Below are 20,778 nucleotides of genomic sequence, written 5' to 3'. Positions count from 1 at the left end.
AGTCTCACTCGGGGAAAACATGGGAATATATATATTCAGTATTAAATTACAGGAAAGGGATTTGCTTGACTTTTCAGGTATTTCATGGAGCGTATCCAAATATGTATAGCAACCAAACAAGACATCACCATAGCCAAAGTGAATTTGGTAGAACTGCCATTTTTTCTCATCTAATAAATCTTAGATCAGTCTTGACTCTTGACTATGGGAAGGAAATTCAAAGTGGCTCCATGTATCTGCAACCCCAAGATGGGAATCTGACACCCTGACTTCCAGCGTTTCCCAGGCGGGGTTCAAAAGTGCAAGCAGCACACACCTGGCTTCCTTGTACTGTACGATTAGTCTTCCTCAAGGACTATCTGATGAATCTCTCCTGTAACACGTCACCACAAGGGAGAGCTCAACCAATGTCCTTTCTCTGCAGGGACTTATTTTGAAATGGTTACCTTAATCCCCCCTGTAGTATTTGAACAAGGACTTATTGGGACTAAGAAACTGTATTAATTACAACTCAGATATTTAACATATTAATCTCTCTAGAGAGACCAATCCCAGGTTTAAAGAACCCATAATAAACCTTACTTGCATTGGTAGGTTTGAAGGAAGATAATTAGAACAGACTGTCAAAATACTTCAATTAAGTCTCCAACAGTAATTATTGGGCAGACCAATCCCCAAAGTGCTTGACTTAGCATGAGCCCACTAAGAAACAAGATTTGCAGGGCACTGGGGGAGAAAAAGGAAATGATCACTGATGCCAGAGAAGCGGGGGGGGGGGGGGGGGTCTGGATACAAACTACAAGTTGGTATACACTGCATCAACTTGTAATTCAGCACATGCACAAAAAAACTCATTTGCAATTTATCATCTTGCAGTACAGACATCTTGCACAAGGGAGAAAACACAAACCTGTGCTCCAAATCTGCTGGCTAGGGGGCTATAGAAAAATAGTTCAGTCTTACTTAGGACTGTGGGTGGTATAATTTGCTCTTCTCTCTCTTTAAAAGAAAAGCGAGATGTGTTAGTGTCTGTCTTTTCCAAGTGTGAGACACTGGCAAGTAGTTGCAAAGATGTTAACAGCAAAAGAGACTCGGCTAAATCATGTTTGATGTGTTTTTCATTTGCATGTATTTTGTGGAGACATTTATTTCACCCACCCCACAATACAGGTGACTCCCCACTTACACAGGGGTTATGTTCTGGGCTCTCCCCACATGTTAAATCACATAAAGTGGGGAGCATTCTCTAAACATCATTTAAATGCCCTCTCTGCCACTCTTATGCCAATCCATACCAAAAATACTGTATCCAAAAATAATTGAAGCTCTGGAGCCAACAGGAAGCTGGAGGATGCACAGGAGAGAGGCTGCTGCTGCTGCTGCTGTGCTGTCCCGCACGCCAGCTGTTAGGCGGGGAGGCATGAGCAGCCTAAACAACAACAAAAACCAATCCTTTTGGGGTAGGAAAAATGGAGAGAGGGAGGAGAGTCTCAAACACTGGTGGATTGGAGGAGGAAATGAACCAGGCATCTCCAAGGCAGAGAGAGAGAGAGAGAATGTGGGGTACGTGGTAATACTGTGCATAGCATCTGTGGGGGGGGGGTATGTCATCTCTGCACCAAACAACCCTCAAGGGAATCCTCTGCTGTAAATCTCCACATAGGCTCTAAAAGCATCCCCTCTATCACCCAGGAGATGAGACTCTTCTTTGCCAAATCTGAGACCACTTGCCAAAACCAAGGGATTCCCTGATGCTTACATACACAGAACTGTGAATTACTTCAGTCAGAGGAAGCCTACAAATATGCCCTGTATAACAAGTGTGCAAAGCAGAACTTTATGAAAAAATCCTGCTATTTTAAAATTTAATATTCTATTTTAAGTGATATGGGGGGAGGGGAGGCAGGCAGGGGAATAAGAAAAGTAACACCAAACACCAAGCAAGAGATAAAAAATGAACTCAGAGGGTCTTTGGATGAGACACAATTATGTCATACCCACGTCCTGCTCATGACAGACACTGTTTTCACCTGCTCTGCTGTTATAACTGCCAGAGATGCATTTATGTCACTCTAGCATTGCACTGACTAATACCTCTTGTGAACCCATTTGCAAGTTTGAATTTCAGCAACACAGAGATTTAACCCTGGGTTGGGGAATTTTAATATCACTTTTCCTTTGGGAGCAGAGTCACCAGAATCCTCCATACTGGGCTAAAAGTAGATTACTGTAGCTACCAAGGCTTCAATAAGCCCTGTTCCTTGCTGGAGAATTATATAATATATATATTTTTAATCCTGCCTTTCCACTCAACAAATACACAACATGGCTTACTACCATAAGGTTTATAGTAAGTTCCCTTTGTAACTAACCATATTAAAACCCCATTATTTCTACAATTAACACAACAAAAGGAAAGCTCCGAGGCAGAAATATTTACTCTCCCAAGGTATGAGCTAGGTTCAGGGGCTCTGTGAAGCAGAGTGTTTAATGCACAAGGTTTCACTGCCACAAAGTACCGGTACTTGCCCTGATTGGATGGCCACCACAGCACTTGAGATGGGAAAGAAAAGAGCAGGGGTCAATCAGAAGATCGCCATGTTGACATATAGCAATAACATACTGGTACTGAACCTCTGGCCCAGAATCCAAATGTGGCCCTCCAGTCCTCTGCACCTGGCCCCTGGGATTCTTCCCAAGCAATGCCTCTGCCCTGGTCACACCCCTCACTGGCTCAAGACCCTCCCCAAGTGCTTTGGCCTTGCTGGAAATGTCATGGAAATGGGACAAGCCCCCTTGTTTCCTTGAATACACGGCAGAATTGTAGCCTACTGCACACAGGCAAGAGTTCTGTATGTTGCTTGACTCAATTTTGCCTCTGGCACCGACTTGCCCCCCACGTTGAGGGGGCCCGGTATCACATGTCGTCATATGCATGACCTCATGCGCCCCTCTGTGCGTCCCGCCCCCACCCAGGGCATGAGTGCTCACCTGGTGGTGGCAGTGGGTGGGCTACACAGCTCTTCACCCCCCACATACCCCGCCCCCCGCACAAGCTCTCACCCGGCAACAGCAGGGTGTGGGGTGTGTGGTGGGCGATCTTCACCCTCCGTGCATCCCACACCCGCCTGGCAGCAGCAGGCTACACAAGATAGTGGCCCCCTCAATAGTGAGGGGGATCAGCCCCCTACCCACAAATAATGAGGGGGCTGAAGCCCTTTCCACACCCTGTGGTTGGCGCCACGGGCCCTGCCCAACACTGGCAAGCGGCCTATGAGCCAATGAGCCCTTGGGCTGGAAACGTTTCTCTACCTCAGTGATGAAAAACAGGCCCTCACTCTAATGTGCCCCAGGTCACACAGGGCTTGAAAGGTCAATATCAGAACCTTAACGCTAACTTGGAAACAAACTAGCTCTGCTATATGGGATTAAATATTTTATTATACTTCTTGCCTGTCCTTTCCTGACTACTTCCAAGGCTGAGCAGCTGGATGACACAAAACACACACAGACAATCTTGCACTCAACGCAGTAAAATTTGTAAAGGAGATATTTGAAACTGTTCCAAATATTTTCCTATCTTAACCTCAGCCTGTTAGGATTTTTCAGGTCATGCCTTGATTTACTACCTAAGTTTATGAAAGTATGTTTTCCCCTGTACATATTAATGTTTGCCTTTATAGGTTGCAATTAGTAGGCAAAATCCCAGCTGTGATTACATTTCAGTTATAATTAATGACAACTGAGTCAAAGTTATTATGATGCTATTTGTCATACTGCCTGAAATGTAATTTGGAACATAATACTAAGACCCACTTCTGTGTGACAGTTACTCAGCAACTAAGTCTTCTTAAGATGTCCTGCTGAACATCTTGAAAGCTAACTATATGCAGATTATTTCACAGAAAAACAGCTTCAGGCTAAAAACACAGGGAGAAGTTTCCAAAACCCAGTAGAAAGTGCTTGAATCGATGTCATTGTTTAGTGAAATATGATAATTAACTAATTTAGGCATGCAGAGAAAGCAAAAGGATGAAATGGAAAAAAGTTACTGAATTGTTCCAACTAGATGTGAAGAGAGGCAGCACTTTCCAGAGTACAGCAAATTAAAATGAACTTCATTTTCTCCTTCCCTGTTTCCACATCAACACAGAGTCTGCTTTAGCATGCCTCTTTTGGGTTGGGGTAATCCGTGGGTAAAAGCCTCAGCGCCTAGGGCTTGCCGATCGAAAGGTCGGCGGTTCGAATCCCCACGGCGGGGTGCGCTCCCGCTGCTCGGTCCCAGCGCCTGCCAACCTAGCAGTTCGAAAGCACCCCTGGGTGCAAGTAGATAAATAGGGACCGCTTACCAGCGGGAAGGTAAACAGCGTTTCCATGTGCTGCGCTGGCTCGCCAGATGCAGCTTGTCACGCTGGCCACGTGACCCGGAAGTGTCTCCGGACAGCGCTGGCCCTCGGCTTCTTGAGTGAGATGGGCGCACAACCCAAGAGTCTGTCAAGACTGGCCCGTACGGGCAGGGGTACCTTTACCTTTACCTTTTAATCCTTGGGAGTGTCTGATCAAGTTTACTGCCCTGACACTGAATCAAGCTTAAGCATCACTCGATTACTGAATCTAACTTCTTAACTAGCAATTGAATTTATATTCAACTTCATATATTGAAGTTCATATACAGTATTGAACTTCAGCACAGTTCTATGAGGCCATCAATTAGCCTTGGGAGAATTGCAAGGGTTACTCCTCTTATATCGGCTCAAGGGTTGCCCTGAGGGAAGTTGGAAGAAAAAAACTCTATGCCAGTAAATTCCATCAATCTGCCTGAGAAAATCTGCATTTGTTTGTTGTAGTATATAAAAATTGGGTAGTTTGGCAGAAGATTGTATATAAATGCAATAAATAAATGCATAACATCTTGTGACATTGGTACATTTGTCCATAGAAATACAGTGAACTTTAAGGGCTGAAAGCAATGGCATGCAGTCCATCAACTAGTGGGACTAGCCTAGCCCCCTTAATGCTCCCAGCAGCACCTTTCTGTGTACCTGCTTAGCCAGTGTCTCCAGGCTCCGTGTGTGTGTGTGTGTGGGTGGGTGGGTGGGTGGGTGTGCGCGCGCGCGCATGCATGGGCATAGCCAGGGGAGCAGGAAGCCCCCCCCAAAAAAATCTATAAAAATACAAAGCTGAGGTTCTGCCCCCCCAACAAAAGGCCTGTCCCCCTAACAAAAATCCTGGCTACGCCCATGTGTGCATGTGCATCTCTGTGTTTGTCTGTCTCTCTGATTACCTCCGCAAAGGCTGCAAAACTGCATGACCCTGCACTGCAATACACATGCATGAGCAGGAAGGGGCTGCTTGAAGCAGAACTGCAGCCCCTTCCCCTTCATTTTAAAGGAAGAGCAGTCGGAAAGACTATGGGGTGGGAGTGGAAAACAAGAACCCTGAAACCTTCACATCTCACTTCCTCCCTCCTCACCTTCAGCCTCCGTGTTTGTGTGTGTCTTTTGAAAGCATGGTGTTTTAATAAAACAACCACCTAGCCCAGGGGAAGGCAACCTAAGGCCCAGGGGCCAGATGCGGCCCAATTGCCTTCTCAGTCCGGCCCACAGACGGTCTGGGAATCAGCGTGTTCTTACATGAGTAGAATGTATGCTTTTATTTAAAATGCATCTCTGGGTTATTTGTGGGGCATAGGAATTTGTTCATTATTTTTTTTCAAAATACAGTCTGGCCCACCACATGGTCTGAGGGACGCTGCAAAAGTTTGCTGACCCCTGACCTAGCCCCAATCTGCCAGAACCTGAAAGAACAGCAGCAACATTCAACAGCTTACAACGCAATCATAGAAAGGGAGATGATGAAGAAAGCGGGGTTGTTTAAAATGTTTTTTTTAGTGGGAGGGTGGAATCCACCCTTCCACCTGGGGTTGTGTTTTTGAAAAAAACAAAGCAAAGCCATTTTTCTTTTTCTTTTTGCAAGGTGCTAGGAATGGGCAGACTGGCCTGCTGGGGAATGGACTTCCTTGGGAGACGGAAGGTTTTCAGGCATCTGCCAGGGATGCTTGAGTGGAGATTCCTTGGGGTCCTCAACTCTACAACCCTAACTGTTCCCCTATGAAAAATTTCACCGGACGCCACTGGCTGAAAGGGGATTTCAACAACAGCTCTTTCCCCTCTACCTCATAAAGCCAAAGATTTCACATTCTAAGGAGACACAGATAATGCAGGAGGGCAGCTATATTAGCATCACAAAATACGCCTCCAGCCATTTCAATAACACCTCGTATGCAAAGTAAGGGAAGCAATATTTTAAGTGGGCAGAGGGAGGGAAACAAGAATAGTCCAGAAATGTTCTGAGTAGCAATATATTCTTCAAACAGGCTTTTCATACCTACTAGAAGGGGGAAATTGCATCGCTTCAGTTTCCTAATCAAAAATGCCTGTCTTGGAATTAGTCTTGTTCCTGAAAACTCTGCAGCATAATAAAAAAAGTTTCTCCAGTGGTTTTCGCCCCAAAAATTTAAGGCAAGCTGCTAAAGTGATTTATTTTACCAACATATTCTGCTCCACAAAGTCATACTAAGATAAACATATAAACTCTTTCCTTGTTACAAGACTTTAGAACACAGCCTTCCTTGTCACTTCTTACCTCCACATCTTTTTTAGAATGTAATGTGCTGTAATAGCTCCCAAATACATTTCAATTCCTGCCATGTGAATGGAGGTCTTGATTCAAAACCATTTAAAAACTAAATTCTTTGTATCATTTTTTTTTCCATCTGGGGAAGATTCATTTGAAAAAAGGAGCATTTATCCAGTAAACACATAGAACCATCCCAGACATAGTCTCAGGTTCTAAACAATGTACCAATTCCTAAACATAGGAGTGTACATATTTACAAAAGTGTATATGTGCCAAAGAGGCAAAGTTCTGGAGGTTTATGGTGTGGAAACTAGGGTCTACAGCACTCACGTGTCTGAACCATGTCATGAACCAAAGGATCATCACGTCCTTGTCTGACATGTAATTTCTTATCTTACACTAAGCATATATTGCACATTCACTCAGAACGTCCTGTGTTACAGCTCTAGGTCACTCTGACACCATTATCTAAAAGCCCTTGCTTACAACATTCACAGGGGACAATGCCAAGCTGGACTGTTGGGCAAACCGTTCTGGGAGAAAAAAAATATATCTATTAACATTCTCTGCATAATATCTCTAATTGCCACACACTGTTGACAAATGTGGCACAAGTAGCAATGCTGACAATGTGTAAGGCACCAGCATTGTGAGGCAATCTCTCAGTCTACTCCATTTTACTGTCAGAGAGAACAATGTACCATGCTCCGTAGTCATGTGTATTTCAAGCAATTGTGCTCAGGAACTTAATTTCTTCTCTTAAGAACATCACAGTTCTTTAGATAGTTAACAAGGACCACAAATAATCATTCTGTTTGATGGTGTCTTCAGTAATGATTGAATGAAGCCTGGTATTTTCCCCAGAAAATGATGGGAGTATGTTAAATTCTCCATGTGTGAGAATAAAATTTGAAAGGCAAAAACCCCCAGTGCTCACAGGCCCAAAACTCACTGTTCATGGATTCATGGATTCTACAACTCATTCCTGATTTGTATGCCTATGTGTTTTGCATTTTATGCCCTGGCACCCTATTCAAATGCTATGGCTTTATATGCATGTCTCAGAGAATATGCACATCCGGTGGGTGGGGAGGGAAGAGTCTGTCTTGCTCTCCCACCAGGAGGGCATTATGAAAAACAATTCCCCTCTTAAGCAGCCTATTTGGCTTAAAGAGGTGTAACCACTATTTCAATAAACACAATGGAGAATTATTCTAACACAGGAGATTCTAAAACCAAAACTAAATATGGAGCGCAGTAACCGTGCTCCCTCTTTCTAACCTGCCAGAAATCATAGAATCACAGAATTGTAAAATTGGAAGGGACCTTGACAGTCATCTGGTCCAACCCCTGCAACTAAATCATACATGACAGATGACCATTCAATCTCTGCTTAAAAACCTCCAAGGAAAGAGTGTCCACCACTTTCCAGGGGATCTGTTCCACTGTTGAACAGCTCTTACTGTCAGAAAGCTCTTTCTGATGTTTAGTCGGAATCTCCTTTCTTGTAACTTGAATCCATTAGTTTGAGTCATACCCTCCAAAGCAGGCGAAAACAAACTTGCTCTACCTGCCATGTGACAGCTCTTCAGATACGTTAAGACATTCCTGTTTAGAAGGTTCTTTTTAACAGCTAGAAGGCCTCGCTAGGGAACGTTTCCAAAGTCAGGGACCCCCAAAAGAAAAGGTCCTGAATCTCATTGTCCCTTTCCATACATTGACCCTTTCCTAAGAGCAGGTAACGAGGTTATATTTTGGATGGGCTTTGGAATTCATAAGCAATCCTGGCTGTAAATTCTGTGCTGCCTTCTGTGTACAAAGAAGTATTGAACTCAATGGAACCGAGCATGAATATCTAAGCCAGGCTTCCTCAACCTCAGCCCTCCAGATGTTTTGAGACTACAATTCCCATCATCCCTGATCACTGGTCCTGCTAGCTAGGGATCATGAGAGTTGTAAGCCAAAAACATCTGGAGGGCCAAGGTTGAGGAAGCCTGATGTAAGCACAGGATTGCAGCTTTTGCCTGAACGTCAGCAATATTGGTTTTCGTAGTAGAGCAAGGGTTTATAATTAACTAAGATTATCCAGTTGACCTAATTATTCAAACACAGGACTGAGGGGCACACTGACACATCAATATATTGTACAAACAATCAGGAAAAGGTCGTGATGGTACTAAGGGTGGGTGGGTGGGAGGGCGGGCGGGGTGAACAGTTGGCTGCCCTTTGTACTGAATGCAAAACAGGGAAGCCCCAAATACTGAACTTCACAGAGATCAACAGGAATCATCTTGCGAAGGCGAGCAATACTGCTGTGTCTCTGCAATAACTTTCAAATGCAAAGGCACAGAAGAATTAACAAACTCTAGAGGAGATAGAATGGAAAGAGGTACTTCCAGATCTGTGACGCTCACAGAGGCACATCAGATGCCTCCTCATTTTCAACCAGGGCTTGTCCACATGTCCGTTTGGCCCAGTACTTTCCCCTGGGAAAACCTGCAGTTTAGCACTGAATTGGAACAAATGGCAATCAGGTTTTCCACAGATTGCTGCTTGTTCCGATTTAGTGCTAAAGAGCAGGTTTTCTAAGGCAAGTGGCCGGGCAAAGGCAACGCCACTTGGACCTGTGCCTAGGAAGCATGGGACAAGCAGAAATAAATTGAATAAATAAGTGGACAAGCCCCTAGTTAATTTATTGCAGCACAAATGCCTGTGACCCAAGCAGGCCTAACATCCTTTCACCTCTTTATTTCTGGATCCCAAAAAACACATTTCTAGATAATTCAAGCTCCCATTTCTGGAGGTAGTTTTATGGCACTTACAACTCTTACACAGGATGCATACCCATATTTTCATATACTTGTATCAAGCAATGAAAAGCAGATCTGATAAGATGATTGGCACCAAAACATGGTCATTTTGCCTCTGGCTAGGAAGAATAATGCTGCAACAAACTGAGAAGCACATTTACTCTCAAAAAACTTACTTACTTAAAGAAACAAAATGATCAGCCTCCTAGACTGATGGCACAGAATACAACCAGGAATGAACACCTCAATCAATAAGTGTATTTACTTTATATCCTTCCTTTCATCCAAGGAATCCAGAGCAATATTGAAAGACTGCTTGTTTTATCCTTACAGTATGAGGTAGGAAGGTTCTACAGAACAGATTATGCAACTGGTAGTATCAGGTGCCCCCTCTGACCTTTACGTCTGTAACTATACCATCCACTGCAGTCCAGACAGACCCATCTACCAAGAAAGCATCAACCACCAAACAGTAGCTGATGCCATCAGACTCCCCTGTACAATATTATGCTGGTATGCTATACACCTGAAATATCACAAGAGCAAAACCTTATTCACTGAAAAAAGCTACTGTGTATATTCCCTGACCTTTTCCTCTTATGGAAAAAATGCAGTACCCTTTAAAAAAAAAACAATGAGACAAAGAGCTAGCAGTTAGTTGGGTTTAAAGACAGACTTCAGTTTACACAGCTACCTTAATACAGTGTTTCCCACAGTTTGGCAAAACCACTTCCCATCTGCCTTTCTAGAACCTTTCCCCAATTATTTGGGGCAGAGGCAGGAGGAAAGTATTTCAGGTGAGAGGGTACTCAGTGAATTTACAGTTTCAAATATTCCAGGAAATGATGTTACGTGATGACACAGCACTGTTGACAGGGATTGGGGAGGGGTAGAGCCTGTCCCATATTCTATGACCCCTTGCTACCTCCCACTCAAACAAGTGCCACCACTGTCCCTAAAACCTCTGATAATTTGGCCAGGCTGGACTTCAGATCAGCCCTAGTTGAAATTTTGTGACTGTAAGCACATTTATTTAAAGTATGGGAAATTTCAGAATGGCCATCAGAATCCTGCAGCACAATATTTCTAATTGAAGTATTTTTATTTCTGATTTAAGTTACGGTAACAAGTCTAATATGGACTCAGATTATGTAGAAGTGAATCAGATCACTTATTAAAACAGATAATTATCACTGGGAGTGCTCTTTTATATCTCATTAGTTAAATGCAACATCACAGAAGGACCCAGCAAATTAAGAAAACACACTAAAAATGCTTAATAATTTAAGTGCCAGGGGTGGGTGGGACGGGACCGGAAGCATCTCAAGTGAAACATGATTGATACTGAACATCTTAAATTGCCTTTTTGCTACAAGTAACTTTGCATAAGCTGGAATTTGGATGTCTAAATGGAACACGTAGTCACACACTTTTGAGATTTAGTTGGTGTGGATTTGGAAGGCTTAATATATTTTTCAGTGCATTTTTAATTCCTTGGCATTTAGTGTGACTCAACATAAACCCCATGTGAAGCTGCACCACCACTTATTAAAAGTATATTTTCAAAGTGAATTTCAGACAGAACAATCCCCACCATCAAGACACAGGACCTGTATAGTTCTGTCAGTGCCTCAGGTCTGATGGAACATTATTCTAGAACCTAGGTAACAGGAGTTTTATTAAGGAGATTGTGTTTTACCTCTCAGCCACTGATTTTTTCGGTAAATAGAAATCCTCTCCTGCAAGGTAGGCAGCTGCAGTTCCCCCTCCAAAATAGACTTTCCTCAGGCAAGCAGCAGCTTCATTCTTCACCAGCAGTGCGCCTAGACCAGTGGGGAATCCAAACATCTTATAGAATGACAGAGGCACAAAGTCTGCTTGATGAAGGCTTAAGTCTAACGGAGAAGTGCTGACATAAGATGCTGCATCCAAGAGCACACTCCACTTCCCTTGGACCTCGATGGGGCGGAGCTGCCCAGATTTTATCTGTTCTATCCATGCAAGAGGATATCTAGTCCCTGAAAAATTGCTCTGAGCAGGATAGCAGAACAAGTGAGGTGTTTTGCAGCTGTTCCCTCCAGCCACCAAGTCATCTGTCCCCGGCAGTAGATCCTTTGGTTTCACTGGAACTGACAATACATTCATTGCATCAGCGATTGCTCTCATGCCCACCACAGATGTGTGGTTATCAGTGAGGTAGCAAAAGCGGCTGCCAGGACCCTCTGCTGTTTCGGGAACCCAAGGGAAGGCCTCTGCAACAAGTTTGAGTGCCGCTGTGCTGCCTGAAGTGAAGATGACTGTGTAGTCCTCTACAGATGTATTGAAGTGCTGCAGTATCCTGAAAAAAGAGAAGGGAAACACAGCATCATGGAAAATGTCTTTTCCCTCCACTATTTTATACTACTATAATATTTTTCTTGTGTCCTGGCAACCTTGCTAATTCACTGCACCAAGCAGTGGTTTTTACAAAGTTGCCCAATGGCATCATCATTGCCTGTGGGGAATACATACATTTAATTTCCCCTATCAAATAGGAGGTTGACTTTCAATGCACTGCCAAATCTCTTTGACCTGGGGTGACACTGCTACAGGAAAGAAAATAGTTCAGCAACCCAAATGGGTAGTTTGATCTAATGCTGGAGAAGGTGCTAAAGGACATAGACTAAGACCATGTCACTACATAGCAATTAAACACAAAGACATTCTGATCCCAAGTCCGCTAGACAAACCTCCAAACTGGATGAGAAAGTGGGGAGGAAGCCTTACAAATGCCAGCATAGGAGTTTGAGGAGACAGGGTGAACTTGTAAAATCTAACACCCTTTGACAAGGAACACAGAGCACTGTCATAAAAACACAAGAAGAATAAAATTGTTTAGTTCCTAAACTATAAATTAAGCATCCAATTTCAAGTTCATATACTGTATTGACAACTGCAATGTTGTCAAGCACCTGCATGCAGAGAACAGAGCATGTTGCTGTGTGAAAGTTACATGGGAAAGAACTTAAGCAGACTGTGGGGGCGGAAATGATGCCATCTGCTGTGATAAAGGCCACACTGTTTTTGGTGGCGGCGGCAGCTCAGCGTGGCCAAGAGCAAACAAGGGAGAATCCCCCAAAAGCTTCCTGTGTGGCTAGCTGGCAACATCATCAGGCTCTATTAAGCATAATTATTTAATGTACATTGGAATAGAAAATAAATATATAATGCCCCCATATTGTACTGGTAAAGCATGACTGGAAATTTCCACTGAAGCTGAAGAATTATTATTAATTATTAAGTAGGGCTGTATCTTTTTGGCTCAGGCATAAGGTGTTTAAATCACATGAAAAGGATTGCATGACAGGTCTATGCATATGCTAATCTGTAGGCATCTTGTGTGAGAGCTCTTTGTTTTCAAGCTACTGAAGAGAATAGACATATTAATTCTCTATCTCCTGTAAACTGCCTCAGGCAAATGGAAGCTGCTTGGATAGAGTCACAGCTTTGATTGTTAGCTCAGGATCAAGATCTTTGTAATCTAAGATATTATGCCTTATGTTTAGACAAGTATAAGAAATTATGTGTCTAACTGAATATAACTTTTATTGTTTTAAGTTGTTTGGAGTTGTCTGAAATGCCAAAAAAGAAAATTAAAAGCTAACATAGAAATGAAGGACACGTACTGCAGTGTGGCTTGCACCTACATCACAGCCATCCATCAGGGACGGAGTCAGACTTACATTTCACTCATCTGGTCACTCCCCTGCCATATCACTTATATCACAATATGCACACAACACACACAGAGACCACACTATCAACACTTGCACAATCACAGTGGCACACTCATAGGGCACGAGGCTGGGAAACTGCAAACAAGAGTTGAAGCCTCAGCACACACCTGTTTTTCATGCTTGGAGGAGGGAAAAGAAAAGCGAGAGTGGGAGCACCTGGGACTCAAACCCAAACAGCACACACCCCAGAGGAGCTCCCGATCCATCCTGCCACTTACAACTGCAGGGCGGACATTTAACATAAGGTGTGATAAGACCCAAGCACAGGAATTAGACCTAAGCATCAGTTCAACCCTTCCATTTTTGCCTGGATCACAGATATCTCTGTTACAACATTTCTAGATGGAGGAATCAAGAAATATGGTTAGTTCAGTGGAAGCTTATTTATGCCTCATTCCTCTACAACAGATTAATGGAGCAAATAATGAGAAGGTTTTTGTTATCATAATTACAATGGGGATTGTTCTGACACACAGCAAATTAGCCACCTGAAAGGATCCTGCTGTGCAAACACTGTGCAGCTTAACTGGCCCAAATCAGAAAATACTCTTCCAGCTTTACACTATCACACTTTGTGGAGATTTAGAAAAGCATTGCCCACATTGGCTTATGTATATGAGGCTTATCCCACATGGAGAGCCAGAAGGGGCAGAGGGAGTTACTGTGCAATGGGTCCCCTCTGACTGCAGATTCAAAATATCAATAAGACTCCCTACTGCTGAGGCCATCGCTCAAAACAGAACAGATCCCCTTTCATTTCATGGTAACACCCTCTTGATAGTATCATACCTCTTTCATGTGCATCAGTTTATTTAGCTCAGTTGGTCATATGGGCAGCTGCATATTCCTGCATTGCGCTAGAATGACTAGATGATCCTCAGGGTCTCTTCCAGCTCTACAATTTTATGATTCTAAACTAAGGCAGGTGATTCAGAGTGGCAATTGTGTTCTTCAGGTCCTGTCCTGCTTGTTCTGCTGGACTGTATGAGTGGTGAGAGTTTGAGGGTACTTTCCAGGCTCCACAAAGAGGCCACAGAGGTCCCAGAATGAGCCAACCATGGCTGCTGCCAGGCTCTTTCCACCTCCCTATATGAGCATTTTTTTTGTGGGGGAGCGACACCAAAATGAGGAAGGACAGTAAAGTCAACTCCCACTCACCCCTTTCCACAGAAAGATCTGGTTCCAACCCAAATACTTTTTTAAAGCAAACCACAACCAGTTTTCTAATCCAACTGAAGTTGATTTGAGGGTTGAAAACGCATCAAGTATTTTCCAAGAAACTACAGGACTGACAGGAAAAGGATGTGTGAATGTGGCTTCAAAAATTAGCAGTGGAAGCGCACTGGATGGAGAGTAACTGGTGATGTGAACCTGTGCATCCTGCCACTCCATTCCCTTAACGGGCAGAGCCATAGATAGAACAGTCAGGAGGTTGGAGGCCGGCAGTCAGCAGTGTTCCAGCTTACTCTGCAAAAATTCAGACATGCTATTTTTATATTGCAATTATCTCTCTGAAGCCCAAAGAACTTCATTTTTACATAGAGCTGTTAATTGTTCTCACTCTTTCTTCTTCTTTTAGATTACTCTAGTTCAGATCAATTCCTTGCAAACTTCGTTTTGATTTATTTAGTACAAAAGCAGTGCTTTATTCTAAGAAAAAAAATGGTGCAGGTACTCACCATTAAGTTGTTACTGTAAGTGCCACACTTTCAACATGGAGGGAGGAGGCATATGCTTGAGTACCCCCAGAAAAAGTACTGTACAAAACTATTTTGCAGCCGGGACCTGTACAGTTGCCATTAAACACTTCCCCCCAATACTGTTTTATTGTACACAAAAAACGATGTATAGATTTGTCTAAGCTCTGCAGCAGGGGTCAGCAACCTTTTTCAGCCATGGGCCGGTCCACCATCCCTCTGACCATGTGGTGGGCCAGACTATATTTTGAAGGGAAAAAATGAACGAATTCCTATGCCCCACCAATAACCCAGAGATGCATTTTAAATAAAAGCACACATTCTACTCATGTATAAACACGCTGATTCCCAGACTGTCCATGGGCCGGATTGAGAAGGCGATTGGGCCACATCCAGCCCCCGGGCCTTAGGTCTCCTACCCCTGCTCTGCAGCTTAGAATGGCGCCCCATTGCAGGGTCTGGCAGCCTACGCTATTTCAAGAGGGTTGTTCACCTTGCAGGGACATGAAATTTTGCTCAGAGCTGAGAAAAGTTAATTTTAGGAACTATTCTCATTTTGGGGGTTTTTGTTTTTTAATTTTTTTTATAGTAGAGTTTTATTGCTATGCTTGTATATGTTTGTATGTTTTATTTTTCTTATGTTTTATTTCCATATACTCTTTGGAGAGTTTTAAATATTAAGAAGTTTAGAAATCCTTTTAAATGGAATACAATTTTTCATAAATGAAAATTTATACTTCTGGAGAATTTCTTCAACATCCCAAGTAACATCATATCCACTCTGTCTTGGCAGCATGTGCAGCATTGGAGATGAAGGGGCAGTTATGCTTCACTTTTTTCTTCCCGCTGAAATTAATCGGAGGGAAGTTTCTTGTGCCAGGTTTGGTAACAGGTTTGCTGCAGTTTACCTCAGTGAAGATGAATTGGGTGGTGGTAAGATCAGGGCTGTGATGGCAGGAAGGCAGCTCTGTCCCATAATATGGGCCACCACTTTGGCACCAAAGGAGTAAGTCCAATAAAACCTTGTCCCTTTGTAGTTCTCCTGATCTCTCATATCAACATGGCAACAACCACCAAAGTATTTAAAGGTATATTCTCCCTCTATTTTTTTTTTTTTTTTTTTTTTTTACATTCTTATGTTTTCTGTAAAGCAGCTAGCTTTTTAAAAGGGGGGAGGAGAGCAAACAATATTTGCATTTTAGTACATTAGCAAGCATTATGGAAGTGAGAGCTGGACCATAAAGAAGGCTGATCACCGAAGAATCGATGCTTTTGAATTATGGTGCTGGAGGAGACTCTTGAGAGTCCCATGGACTGCAAGAAGAACAAACCTATCCATTCTGAAGGAAATCAGCCCTGAGTGCTCACTGGAAGGACAGATCGTGAAGTTGAGGCTCCAAGACTTTGGCCACCTCATGAGAAGAGAAGACTCCCTGGAAAAGACCCTGATGTTGGGAAAGATGGAGGACACAAGGAGAAGGGGACGACGGAGGACGAGATGGTTGGACAGTGTTCTTGAAGCTACCAGCATGAGGTTGACCAAACTGCGGGAGGCAGCGGAAGACAGGAGTGCCTGGCGTGCTCTGGTCCATGGGGTCACAAAGAGTTGGACACGACTAAACAACAACAACAAAGCATTACCTGGCTCACTAGAGCACGCTGATTCACAACATCATTCAAAATAGTGGATGGCAAAAAACATGAAAATGAATATTTGCTCTAGCACTGATCAGAAATTGCTTCCAATACTGCAGCTACATTTCACACCTTTCTGGCATAGGAGCTTTTTATTGTATTTCTATATAAAAGTGTTGTTTTCACTACTGGGCCGGGCAATAGAGTATCACATCAGAAAAAGCCACACAGCTAAACAGCAGTCTGGCAAGCATGACATGTGCTGGGCAGATTTCCCATCCTTCACTGTAACACCAGAGTGTTACACCCAATGGATGTAATTGGGGTGTAGGTAGGCAATAATGACTTCTGCAAAAGGAAAGGGGGAAATGGCATCTGCCAAGTAAGGAACATCATCAGTGGGTATACCCAGCAGTTTCCAGACATGCAGGTAATCTGCTCACTTTTCCTGGTAGAACATGTCTTGCGGGGGGCCAAGTGTCCATGGAAGTTCATTTATGCAAGATGACAATTCAGAAAGCTCTGCAGCTTAGAATGGTGCCTCATTTCAGGGTCCGGCAGCCTAAGCTATTTCAAGAGGGTTGTTCACCTTGCAGGGACATGAAATTACATTCAGCTCCATGCCCCCATGATTACAGAGCAGTCAGGCATTGCTTTGGTTTGGCAGGGGGGCTGGACAAGCCATATGCTGCCTGGCTCCACCAGTTGGTAGCAGGGGGACTTGGGCTTTGTGAAGAAATCGGATGTCCTCAAAATACAAGGTCTCTCCTTAAAAGCCCTAAGGGAAACAGCACTCAATCTAGAGAGGGAAAGTCAAAATTCTGCTGCTGGAGAGTGGCAAAGGACAGCAGTATCCAACTTCCACCAGCCTCTTCCTCACACTCCCTCCCTCTCAGCTTTGGTTAACAAGCTTCCAAGTTGGATTCCATCTCAATGCATTTCACGTGCAACCAGTTTATAAACCTATTTGGTGTTAAGTTAATGAAGTTGTGGCTTTGGTTCACCCCGACGGCTGTATTGCTCTACACAAAAGGAGAACGTTCATGACTTCCAAGGAAAGGGAACTTTTATTAAGTTCGCTAGTTTTAACTTAAATATGCCAGACAGTAGTTTGCTGTGTCTCTACTAATGGAAACTCTAAAAAAAAATTTGCACATCTTGCAATATACACAGGATATCCCCGCCACTAAACATGTCCATGTACTGCTCAAGATAAGGCCGATGAGTGGCCTTAGGAAGTTGTCGGTGGGATGCAATGATGCTGACTTCCCACTGAAGTTAAAGGCCTTTCTCCCTTTCTCCTGGGATGCTCCTGACAAAGCACACAGCTGAGAGCCACTCATCAACACTGGGGAACCCAGCTGCAAGCCACAGCACTGCTTCTTTAAGTAGCGGCTTAAAGTGAAAGGACAGGGCTTGGGCACTCACCTTAGGAGTTGCTGGTTGTAATAAGATTAGAACACTACGAAGAACAAGGTGTGGACCAACTTGGCCACATCCACTGGTTAGAGAAAGAGTCCCTCCCTCCCTCCCTGCCAAAAAGAACACTTGTCTCCAACTGCCAGTTGCCCCCTGGAAATGCAGAATGGAAGGGAAGTGTGTTGTAGCCAGGTCCATCAGCCAGAGGACTAAGGACTGCTGAGAGAAAGAGTGAGTGAGGTTTACGGGGTGTGGATGGGTGCATAATTACCTATAGCTTGTAAGCCACATTGAGAAACTTTGAGTTGAAGGGCAGGGTGTAAATCTCTAAACAAACAAACCAGAACCTCCCAACACACAGCTCGTTCTCTTAGTTGCTACACTAGCTTTTAGTATGCACCTCACAGATCCACGTTCTGTCATTAATGTAGTGCAGTCCAGATGAGAGAGACGGCATTGTGCCAGAGGTTCTGACTAATGCTCTGCAGCATCTGATTTGTTTACACAAATATGTTGCATTGAAATATGGGATCAGGGAATTAATTAGGCAAACTACAAGAGATCTCTAAACAAGCATAAGCAATTCAGTCCATCAAAACTTTGACTCTGGGCTTTTAAACAGATGCACTGAGCACAGTAGAGTGCTCTAGTTTCATTCATCTGAACAGTCTCCAGTTAGTGACCTTTCAAAAGGACAAATCAATACTAAGCAGGTACTGCATCGGATGTTTCTTACTGCGTACTAAAGGTCAAATGAGATTTTCATGTATTTTACCAGTTACAACACTGTTTTGAGACAGACTTTGCTAACATTTCAGAGGAAAACCAGGGAAATTTCAATACAGAAGAGTCATCTCAAAACCAGCAATGACTTCTAGGAAAATAGGGCACCAACGTTAATCAATCTTTTTTGCTACTTAATATGTTTTGGCTCTGCTTCCAAGAATGCTTCCTAAAAAAAGTTCTGCTGAGTTTAGGGAGACTTAACTTTGAAGCAAAAATATGTGGGAATGGGTAAAAGGGTTGTTCTAGTTGGCAACTAGAGGCAAGTTGGGATGAGAACTTTAAAGTAAAAACAAAAATTGTTTGGAAACGGTGCACTGATCGGAGTGGATGGATCAGCCTATTTCTGTTCCATCCATTTTGCAACTGTCCCATTTTCTACAGGTTTCATTTTTTAAAGAAGCCATACCAAAAAAACAAACCCACATATGAACTGTATGTATACCCCCCCCCAATGCATATTTTATAGACTCATAGAATTGTAGAATTGGAAGGTACCCAAGGGTCATCTAGTCCAATGTGGGGTTGAAACCCACAATCCTGAGATTAAGAGTCTCACGCTCTACCGCCTGAGCTATTTGTTTGCTTTTCTCTTCATTTCCTTCTAATATATATATATTTGTACAATTTTATATGGTTTTGAACCAAAACTGCATTGTAAAACTTAGAGAATGTGATTGTTTCCTGCTTTCTAATCCATGCACAAGTCCAGGAACTGCAAATTAGGTCACTTTGCTTTAATCTGCAGACCAAGCAAAATTCTCTTCCATTCCTATTTACAGTACATGTCATTCCTTGCTCCGTTTGGCCCTCAGTTTATACCAGAAAGGGAGGAGGAGATATAGGTGATCTAAGCAGAGGCTAAAAATCACACACATACATGAAACTGAGCTGTTTGAAATGAACATCATATCCACTCATTTCTATCGTAACAGTGATCCACTTTGGGTAAGCTTAATTTGCCACTTTTACAATTTAATATATGTACATGCTGCCCCTCAGCAAAGTTTCCAGGGCAGTTTACAAAAAAAAAAATTAAAATAAAGGTGTGGCCCACATCTGGAATACTGTGTCCAGTTCTGGATGTCACAATTTAAGAAGGATATTGTCAAGCTGGAATATGTGCAAAGGTGGGTGTAAAATGACCAAGGGTCTGGAAACCAAGCCTTATGAGGAACAGTTGAAGGAGCTGGGTATGTTTAGCCTGGAAAAGGGGAGACTGAGAGGAGATATGATGTCCGTCTTCAAATATCTGAAGGACTGTCACATGGAACAAGTTTGTTTTCTCCCACTCAGGAGGTTATGACACGAACCAATGGATTCAAGTTACAAGAAAGGAGATTCCAACTAAACATCAGAAAGAACTTTCTGACATCAAACATTGCATTTTGTCTCAAACATTGCAAGCTTTGGATGGGATGGATTGTTTCAGGAGGTGGCAGAGGGATGTTTCCAGATTTGTTTGGCCAGATTTGAGGGCAGGAAGCCTCGAGTAAAATTTAAGATATTGACGGATGCCAAAGAAGGAGGTGGACTTGCCCTGCCAGACCCCTAAACTTTGTTGTGAACCATCTGCTTTTTGCTGGCTGAGAGAATGGTTGCTTCTTGAAAACACTGAAGTGTTGGATAATGGCAGATGAAGTTGATGGACTATATGGAATTGGTGGAAATGACTGGCAAGATCCAAGACCAGGGAGAAGAGTCGGTGGAAGAAGACTGGAAAAAGTTTAAAGACTATTTATAGAAATATTGTAAAATTAATGAATGTTAGAAGAATGTTGGAATGAAGTTATATGGCTTTAGTAGAAATGTTATAAGGAATTAAGTATAAATAGATTAATAGAATATTAAAGGGGGGAAAATAAGGCTAGAATGTGTTAAGATAATTATAGGATAGAAAACAGAGGAAGATGGAAAGGAATTGCTGAAACAATTAATAGAAGTGGAATACAAAAAGGGAGGTGTGAGGAGGTTGTTGGAAATAAGCGAATGAAAGATAAGATATTGAAAATGTTTGAG

At 43.0% G+C, this 20,778-nt stretch overlaps 1 protein-coding gene across 1 annotated transcript in view; it reads right to left on the bottom strand.

The window, feature by feature from the left end:
• Positions 1 to 20,778, bottom strand: part of MOCOS (molybdenum cofactor sulfurase) — an 84,655-nt gene that overhangs the window by 54,543 nt on the left and 9,334 nt on the right. The window contains exon 4 of the mRNA XM_077917663.1: positions 11,149 to 11,787. Within this exon, the coding sequence (XP_077773789.1) occupies positions 11,149 to 11,787 (639 nt within the window). The remainder of the gene's footprint in view (positions 1 to 11,148; positions 11,788 to 20,778) is intronic.

Source organism: Podarcis muralis, chromosome 13 (genome assembly GCF_964188315.1).
Source record: "Podarcis muralis chromosome 13, rPodMur119.hap1.1, whole genome shotgun sequence".
Lineage (NCBI taxonomy): Eukaryota > Metazoa > Chordata > Lepidosauria > Squamata > Lacertidae > Podarcis > Podarcis muralis.
Note: the sequence above shows the minus strand (reverse complement) of the source record. Positions and strands in the feature narration are given on the sequence as shown.